General features: G+C 43.9%; 2 protein-coding genes across 3 annotated transcripts; one reads left to right on the plus strand and one right to left on the minus strand.

Moving 5' to 3' along the window:
* Window positions 1-236: 236 nt before the first annotated feature.
* LOC120684641 lies at window positions 237-3711 on the plus strand. The gene is made up of 4 exons (XM_039966525.1): window positions 237-864; window positions 1295-1447; window positions 2144-2443; window positions 2977-3711. The coding sequence occupies exons 1-4, from the start codon at window positions 304-306 to the stop codon at window positions 3418-3420; spliced, it is 1458 nt and encodes a 485-aa protein (XP_039822459.1). The 5' UTR covers window positions 237-303; the 3' UTR covers window positions 3421-3711.
* Window positions 3712-3992: 281 nt separating this feature from the next.
* On the minus strand, window positions 3993-8580 carry LOC120684642 (GRF1-interacting factor 2-like). Of its 2 annotated transcripts, none has more exons than XM_039966526.1 (4): window positions 8333-8580; window positions 6128-6204; window positions 5091-5184; window positions 3993-4650 (listed from the first exon to the last, which is right to left on the minus strand). In XM_039966526.1, exons 1-4 carry the CDS (start codon window positions 8423-8425, stop codon window positions 4273-4275), a joined length of 642 nt encoding a protein of 213 aa, XP_039822460.1. In that variant the 5' UTR covers window positions 8426-8580; the 3' UTR covers window positions 3993-4272. The 2 variants fall into 2 exon arrangements, with proteins under 2 accessions (XP_039822460.1, XP_039822461.1); XM_039966527.1 differs by lacking the exon at window positions 8333-8580 and adding an exon at window positions 8132-8155.
* Window positions 8581-9315: the final 735 nt, after the last annotated feature.

The following is a 9315-nucleotide window of genomic DNA, read 5'->3' on the forward strand; positions in this document are numbered from 1 at the left end:
GAATACTTAATAGGAAATTGTGGTATGGACCATCACTCTGCCTGGCTGGCAAGAAGCTGGCTGATTCAATAATATTCTGTGAGAGAGAATAAGTCGAAAACAGACAAGCTGAACACTATGCTTGGGTGTCAATGAATATGTACAATTGAGCTAAGCTGCAATTTTAGTTAACAACTTAACATGGAAAAGGAAAATCTTAAATATGTAAATGCAAACTCTGTGAAGGGCCCGTGCGCAAATGTTACAATCCTCTTAAGCAAGAGGCCTTTCGGCCCTTCCTCCAGAACCCTAGAGCCGCCAACAATGGCGGACCTCCAAACCCTAGCCACGCCCGGCCCCGCCTCCGCCTCCACCAAGAAGCATTCCAAGAAGCGCAAGGGCGTCGAAGGTGAGGCCAATTCCTCCAAAACCCCAGAGCCGTCACCATTGGCGGACCTCCAAACCGACACACCCGTCTGCGCTTCCACGAAGAAGCACTCCAAGAAGAAGCGTGCGGCTGCCGACGCCTCCCCCAACGTCACACCCACCGTCGACGCCACTCTCAAAGTCACCATCGACGCCTCCCGCACAGGCGACCGAACCGCCGCCGCGGCCCCCGCAGTCGCTTACTTCCCCACCGGCTATGACCCACTCGCCGCCGCGGCGGCGGCGAAAGATGAGTCCGCCCCCAACGCGCGGCTCTTCCGGCACGAGAAGCATCCCACCTGGGTCGACCTCGTGGTCAGAAGCCCCGGCGGAGGCCCCGATTTCGTCGGCCGGAGCTATGCCGGCGAGGCCGCCACGCCGCAGCTCTGCGAGTACGCGCTCGGTGTCCTCGATAAGGCCTCCGGCACCCTCAGGATCGTCCCCATAGCCGCCAACAAAGTGAGTGCTTTGCGTGATTACACCAATTCTTTTATCTTTCTTGTATGGTTGTTGACAGCCGAAGTGAAATGGCTATTTTTAATCAGACTTCATGAAATGTTAGCTATTAATGAGCACTTCTAGTTTTTAAGTAAATACTAAGCACTCTCTTTTGTCTAATTGTGCAATGGAAAGTTGCAATTGGATGGTCTACTGGTGTTGTGACAGTGCCTTCGTAGTTAGGATTTTAGCAGAGTAACACTAAGCTTCAGTATCTTGTTTTGATTTTTTCAAAAAAAAAATTGAAGGAAAGCTCTTGCTGGGATGTTTTTGTTTTAAGTGCAATAGTGGCATACATTTTAAAGTAGCTAAGAATACTTTTGCACAATTAACATTAGCATGGATGGTGTTGGTATGTAACGTCATTCTTGACATCTGTACTCGGTAACAGATTTTGAGGCTCGAGCCACATCTCGAAGTGCAGCAACCAGCACATTCACAGCACTCTGAGGTGACATCAGAAGTCGGTTCAGTTGCAGGAAATGATGAATTGAAGGTTCAAGATCTTACCATGATGTATGGAGCCAAAAGAGACAGGGATACGGTATGCTGTCTACTTTCGCTAGCCTGCTTTTTGCAGCTATATGTTTCTGGATTGATCTGTGGTGTGAGCTTGAACTTATAGTCGCAAATCTGCAAAGTTTAAGTGTCAATCAAAAGTTTCCTCTGTGTGCCCCTGTTTGTGTGTATTTGGATTTATCTCGACCATGAACCATGATAATTTCCATTTTACAACACCATGGACCATCCCGTGGCATGTCTTCTAGTTGTGTCGTCAATGGACAAAGAACCCATCAGCAAATTTGTTGATCTTTTCAACACAAATCAGTTGCCTTCTCTTTTAAATGAAGGCATAATGAATCCACAAATTTTGAAGCATTATCTCGTACTTCATGAGAAGGGCGGGCCTGGTGCAGCGGTAGAGCCTACCGTCTGTAACCGGAAGGTCCCGGTTTCGAGCCCCAGCCTCTACACATTTGTGTGGGTAGGGCTTGGGGCTTAAAGACAACCCTTCCCCAGACCCCGCACAGTGCGGGAAGCCTACGGCACTGGGTACGTCCTTTTTTTTTACAACACAGTGGTGGTACTTACAGTCTGGTAAATTACTAAATTACCCCCCCCCCCACCCACCCACTCACCCCCACCACCATCCCTCCCTCTTTCTTCATTGGTGCATTAGAAAAGGTAGAAAGAAAGTAAAGACATGGTTCAGTTTGGTTGATGCAAATATACCTTGCAGGATAATAAGTGGAGGTCATTAAATGAACAAAGGAATGATCTTTCTGCTTATGAGGACATTGACCTGGGAGCCAGTAATGTCAACACCAATGACAGGCAGGAACTAATTGTTCGGAACATTCCACCTTATGACCCTACAGCAGATACATCAGAAAATGTGTATCTTTTGGATGAGATTATTCCAAAGACTATTCGGCACCACCTTTTAGAAATTGTTGACCATTTTGAATCAGGAGAAATTTCTTCAAAAGGCTATGGGACGTTTGTCTCAAATCGTGTGCAGAAGTTAGAGAAGCTTCAGGTAATTAGTTAAATTTTTTGGTATGCTTTTTCTTGTTGTCCAGTTACCCACTTTCAGTTGCCACCTGCTAATATCAGTATAAGGTTCTTATAATTAGGAAACTTATTTTATAATTAATCAGAAATATGAGGGAAAGTCGAGAACCCTTTTCTTGATAGTAAGTCATATAGTCTTATGTTGTTGTTTTCTTTTTTGAAATTCTTACACTCTTGTGTTGCCACATAATATAGCGGTAAGAAGCCATTTTAATTGACTCTGAAATTAATGTAGATATTTGAAGGACGTTACTTGTTGTGGGGCTTGTAACAGTTTACTTTTTACTCGCATAGCATTCTTATAAGTTATAACAGTATAGCCAGCAGCATTACAACCACAATGTTGACATGTTGAATAGCACTTATCTCTATGTCCCCTCTTGAGACTCTGACAGTCTTGCTGGCAAAATGATGGCAGACAATGGTTTGCTCTTATATATCTGTTCCACTTGGTTAATGTGATCTAAAAGACTCAGCTTTTGCCTTGCATTGTGTTAGGGTGAAGATAAAGAGAGACTTGCTTGGATACTATCCTACATCCAACATCTACTATCTTTATTGGCACGGAATGGCACCATGTCCAAGCGTCACTATAAGGACAGAAAGGAAAGCAAGGCGAACCATGGTCCAGTGACCCCTCAGGCTGTATATCGCAACCTGTTGCTGAATTTTGTAGAACCAGGGTCTAATGCAATGTCATCAGAAAAAGAGGAGCTCCTGATCAACTACATCTTGGTCCTTGCACTTTTTGCTGATGACTTCAGATCCGATCCTAAGGATATATGTGTGGACCTGAAAAAGACCCGCCAGATGATTAAACCATACTATGACCAGCTGGGATGCAAATCTGTGTCATCAGGTGCTTTCAATCCCACTTTCATGACGCTTCCTGCCCCTCTGAAGTTCCCACAAGATGTTACAAGGAGAAAGCGACGGCGGTAATCATCATAGGAAGGGATTGATGGTTATTTATCTCAGAAATGGAAGGCAGTACTTGAAAGTGAGTGTGATTGGAAAAGGCTGTTTTGAGTTCTGATACACAGCAATCCAAGGCAAGTTAAGCCTGTAGGTTCTTGACCCAATTTTGCAATGTACTGAAAATGACAAGGTTGTTTCAATTTTCATTTTGTACTCTGCTGTTCATCGACATTCCTGTCAAGAAAGGAAACATATCTTCTATGTATTGCTAGTTATTTGGCTACCTGAGTGTATCTGAATGTTAGTTTTTGTTTTTTGGGTTATGCATACTGCTAGCCTGGCGAGAACTGAAGAATTTCGAAAAGCAGTTGTGCTGTGCTCCATTTAGGGGCCCGGCACGCAAACAAATCCATGTTCATAAATTATTTCCGTCATCCTTTCAAAAAGAATTATTACCGTTGCATGTTCATCTTCAATGATGACTGATGTAAATCATCTACGTCACATGTTGACCTATACAAAATATTCTGAAAAATGGAGACAGCATTGCAACTGCTGCATCCACAATCCACGCAATTGATTTCAGCTCAAAATGTCAGTTAAAAGCATTAGTATAACTTGTAAAAACGACATGCTGAAGCCACTCTTAACCATCTAATTAGCTGGAAAACATAGTAAAATACGCTAGACAACAGGCTGGTAAAAATTATTCCATAATGGGTACAGAAATGTAAGAACGCGGTAACAATCTTGGGCAGATTACATCATTCATCACCAATCTAAACTTTTTGTTCTACATGGATGGATAGGGCATGTCTAAACCACAGTAAGGACTACTAGTTATCACTCAAGAGTCCTTTGGTTTCGTCGCTTGACTTAGGATTTCTCCGCGACATCAGTGCCCACATCGTGATCTGCCGTGGTTGTGCTCTTGTGGCTCTCGGTGCCAGAAGGCTCCGTGCTCACCCCAGCAGTTGCATCTTGCTTGCCTCCTCGCCCATCAGTAGGGCCAGGTGCTGACTGCTGTAGGCTGGCGGCGGCGGCAGCAGGGTCGGTTTGCATAGGCTGCATGCCATTAATGGTGGGTCTCATGACCAGCTGTCCCGGGAAAGCAAGAGCCTGTGCTTGCTGCTGTTGAAGCTGCTGCTGCTGCTGTTCTTGCATCTGTTGCGGGGTTAATGGTGTTCTTGGCGGGAACATTGGTACTTGGGACATGTAATGCCCTGTACCTGGTACCATGCCAGGTTGCATCATCTGTTCGCAAATAAATGAAACTTTAAGGCCCTGTTTAGATCTTTACCCATAAACCCCGTAAACGCAAAAAAAAAAGTCACATCGAATGTTGGAACACATGCATGGAGTACTAAATGAAGTCTATTTACAAAACTTTTTGCATGGATGGGCTGTAAATCGCGAGACGAATCTAATGAGCCTACTTAATCTTTGATTTGCAACAGTGATGCTACAGTACCATCCGCTAATTATGGATTAATCATAGATTAATTAGCATCATTAGATTCGTCTCGCGATTTACAACCCATCTATGCAAAAAGTTTTATAAATAGACTTCATTTAGTACTTCAAATTAGCAAGATTCCAACGCAAAATTTTTACATATAAAGAACTAAACACGGCCTAAGTGAATGTTGCAAGTGGGGCTAGTGAAATGGCACCAACTTAGCAGGGCTACTAACCTGTGGGCGACTTGCAGTGTTCTGTGGTGGTTGGGGTTGGGCATCTGCAATCGCAGCCAGGTACAAGAGATTCTTTTGAAGCTGAGCTTGATACCTGAAAGTTAAGAGCATGGAAGATACCGTTATACAGAATGCACTGCCATTGATACATGTCGGTTTCGAAGATGGCATTTACATAGGCAGGTCGATCATGAACAAGATAAGCATGAATTATCCTTCTGAAGTTTCAGTGCATCAAGGTGTGGAGTAGAAATGTGCGTGCATCCCTCTCAATTGACAGCTGAAACTAGTATGACTCAGAATATCAGACATCCTACGGTTAATCTAATTCAGACAGCCTTATCAATTGATGGGTGAAATGAGGTACATCACAAATGGATCAGAAATTTAGACAGAACTAATCCACCTTGTTAAAATTTCAAGCAATTTTTATTATGGATGGTGACAATATATCATAGATCATCAATAGAAAAGCTAAGCAATGCAACATTTTTTACTTCATAAGGATGATAACACTTCAGTGACTACAAGTATATATGAATAGATCACAAATAATTCATCTACCAGGGCAATCATTAATCATGAGAGACAGAGTTAACACAATGTTCCCAGATGACTAAATGATGCTGCTGTTAAAAGATACCCAAAACATTGTATATGGCCTAATTATTATGCAGGTTAGATTGTATTGTACTCCAAACTCCATGACTCATACAGCTCTGTATTTACAGAACAACTCTAAAGTCAAACTATCAAAGCTCATAGCTTTTACACCAAATCACTTTCAACAAACCTACATCATTAAATATAAATGATGAGTAAAACTTATGAAGATCCTTAACATTGCTTCGATAAGGGAAAGATTTTGCTGGCGATATCCAAATCTTAAGGCTCGTGAATTCGCGTACACCAGTGTGTGAATTAAATAAGCAAGTAAGCAGCACATGAATTAAAGGTTCATTATTGTGAGACTAGTAAAACCAACAAAATGCATTTCAACCAGTAAAATTAGTTATATAGTTCAGGAAGATACTTACTGAGCACATTCAGCCAACTTTCCTAAGTTCTGATTTTCCAGGATGGCCAAAATAAGCTGCTTATTTTCATCCAAATACTGCAAAAGACAAATTCAGTTAGTGTTACTAAATATCAAAAGTTAATGATAACATGCACAGTAGTGTTAAGTTTATGCGTAATCATGAAGCAATCCATTTACCTTCTGCATAAGAATTACATAAGCGATTTTGTTCACAAAAAAGTTTTGCCATTTGATTTATTCATTTTGCCATGCAGATGTGGTTGGCTACTTGGCTTCTTGCAAGCCGAGCTTAATTGTATCTTAATGCCGAGCATTTGGTAGTGAGTTGCACCACATTGTGAGGAATAGTAGATAAATGCAGACCCGAGAAGAATGCGACCTACATCTATGATAGCTATGTATTTCATGACTTATAGCGCAGACCATATCACTTGGAAACCATCCAAATAATTCAGTTACAACAGGGACCGATGAGCGATAACCGCAGTTGCTGAGTGAAGTACATCAATGTTTGCCATGTAGCAGACAGCCAAGACAGCCTCACTGCCATCACAATGCAGCTAGGCACCAAATGGAAAATTGCTAAAACTCACTTGTGAAAGGGGATTTGTCAAAACACCCCCACAACTTCTATTTTCGTATTCTACACCTGCAGCTCTACCTTTGGTGTTTTACCTCCCCTAAGGCCATTGACCACATGGCGTGCTGCTTGTGTTGCTTCTAACATGGCATGATCACTTCTAGTGTGACTTCTGGCATCTCCGTACCATTTAACCTGACCTAGCTCTCCATTGTTCGCACTCTCTACTCACACTTGTTGTCCCTCTTGAGGAATGCATAAAAAGGAGGGTTCCAGATCAGATTGAATTGTCCCAGAGACGCTGGAAGTCACACTAATAAGCCACCATACCATGCTCGAATGGACACAAGCAGCATATCATGTGGTCAACAACCTTAAGGGGGGAACTCAACACACAGGAATAGACAGGTGTTATTACTGGCAAGACAGAAGTTGTAGGGGTGTTTTCTAGACAAACACCCAATATGGATGAGTTTTAGCAATCTCCCTTAGTAAAAGTGACTGCAGGCTGGCAAGCCATGCAGCAAGGCAGAGGACCCAGGGCTGGTCAACTGCCTCACTACAGGGCAACAGTAAGCACAGGCTGAGAGCCTCTGTCGCATGGCACAAGGCTGGTCAGTGGCCACACTTGGCCTTCGCTAGAAATTCAAAATCGACATTCGAACATCAAGCATGTTGCCATTGCTCATTTGGTCGTTGCCAAAAATTCAAAATTGATATTTCAGTGGCACATTCCAGTGCTGTTGCAGCACAGTTTGCCTTTACCAAAAGTTCAAAATTGGTATCTGTCATGGTGCCACTGAACATTTGGCCTTTGCCAAAAATTCAAAACTGATAGTATTTGAATGACACATTGCAGTGCCATTGCACAAAAAAAAAAAAAATTCTCCAAATACAGAGATGCAAGCCACATTCCATGGCAAAGAGCCATGGTCGGTCTGCAAACAGAATTGCCCAGCCAACCAGTAAACATTGGCTGATGTGCTATCACCCAACACGACGACCACTGAGCTCGCTCCTCGCAGAGTACCACAGGGGGCTGCTGTATGGCAGCCGGAGCATGGTGCCACACACACACACACACACACAAAAAAGCCCATCAAGGACGACCCCCTGACTTACAGCCGCAGAGCTGCTGTATGCCATCAAACATGCGACGGCAAGGGATCGGCGGCACCTTCAGCCCCAGATGACCGGAGCCTCAGGCCAGGAAGTTTCGCTATGCATTGAGCCGCCAAAGCGTTCTATTGACGGTACGGCCACCCATGACCTTCACAGAAAGTCCAATACTTTTGAACAGGTAGCTAACCTCCACTCCCCTTCTGCCTCCTATTGTGCTGGCCTAATCCACCCTCGATTGTGCGCATGTGGCTCTCCCGCCTCCAAACACCCGAAACACGCCACCAACCTACTGTTACTCACCGATTGACCAAAAGCACTAAGCCGAGGAATCTGCGATTGCCCCCAGAACAGGAAAAGAACAAGAGCGCCCAATCTCGCCCTAAACAACGGCGCGGAAAGATCCAATCTTTGATCGAAGTATCGAACCAACCCGGGCAGCCTGAAAAAAAACCCATCCTTCTCAGGCGCGGCAAACCCTAGCAGGGAGGGGGCGGCTCGCACCTTTTGGATCTGCTCGGTGGTGATGCCGGCCGCCGGGGGCGCCGCCGCCGCAACGCCGGCGGGCGCCGGCTGCATGGGCATCTGCTGCTGCATCGCCGGAGCCGGTGGGTGGGCGTATCTTGCCTTCGTCGCTTGCTCTTCGAGGTTTCTGGAGTCGGTGAGAGAGGCGGAGGGGCTTATGGTACGACCACTACCGGGAGTTGGAAGAAATTTTGCAGCAGAGTACTCAACAACTTGGTACGAGTGCCTGAGAATAGGAAAGGAAGGAAAGGGGGAGAAAAGGGGTGAGAGGGCCAATTACCGGTTTGCCCTCGCCGGTCAAAAACGAGACAAATGTACCCTGGGACGACGCTATTCAAAATTGATATTATTAATGCGTCCTTGGAAATTTCTAGTTAGATAACTAACAATCGTTGGCAAATTGAACTGAATTCATTTGAATCGTGACTATATGAAAAGCACGATCCACCCATTACCACTTTTGCGAAATATTTCCTTTTGCCTCGTGTAAGCTCTCTTCCGCCGACTACACGTGCTCATCAATCTGTGTTACTATTGGCTAATTTATCGAGAGCGTGCAATACAAACATTTTATTAAGAAGTTATGATTTGTTATAGCGTACACGGCACCATCATCCTAGATCTATTTGAGAGTCGTAAAAGCACATAAAGTATCAAGTTTATATTACAAGACTAGGTACGATTGTCAACGGTCAACCTATGCATCTCACCTGTTTCGTGTCAATGGTTTTCTTAACCAAAGTTTATACTCTCACATTTCTAATATCTTACAATGTAGAGCTAAATGCTAGAACTAGATTAATTTCTTATGCTCAACACATCATGATGGAAAAGAAAATATAAGTTGTTCTACCATTTGAAGTCTGTATATAAACATTCAATCATGCAGCTACAATAGTATGACACTATTATTGACTCACAGTCTCACTCACAGTGCATCTCACAGCTACAATAGTATAACA

Source organism: Panicum virgatum, chromosome 8N (genome assembly GCF_016808335.1).
Source record: "Panicum virgatum strain AP13 chromosome 8N, P.virgatum_v5, whole genome shotgun sequence".
NCBI lineage: Eukaryota > Viridiplantae > Streptophyta > Magnoliopsida > Poales > Poaceae > Panicum > Panicum virgatum.

Coding starts and splice junctions, on each gene's coding strand:
- LOC120684641 (XM_039966525.1), top strand. CDS start 304: ATGGCGGACCTCCAAACCCTAGCCACGCCCGGCCCCGCCTCCGCCTCC. Junction 865..1,294: donor TCCCCATAGCCGCCAACAAA/GTGAGTGCTTTG, acceptor ACTCGGTAACAG/ATTTTGAGGCTCGAGCCACA. Junction 1,448..2,143: donor CCAAAAGAGACAGGGATACG/GTATGCTGTCTA, acceptor TATACCTTGCAG/GATAATAAGTGGAGGTCATT.
- LOC120684642 (XM_039966526.1), bottom strand. CDS start 8,425: ATGCAGCAGCAGATGCCCATGCAGCCGGCGCCCGCCGGCGTTGCGGCG. Junction 5,185..6,127: donor AAGTTGGCTGAATGTGCTCA/GTAAGTATCTTC, acceptor CTTAACTTTCAG/GTATCAAGCTCAGCTTCAAA. Junction 4,651..5,090: donor ACACTGCAAGTCGCCCACAG/GTTAGTAGCCCT, acceptor ATTTGCGAACAG/ATGATGCAACCTGGCATGGT.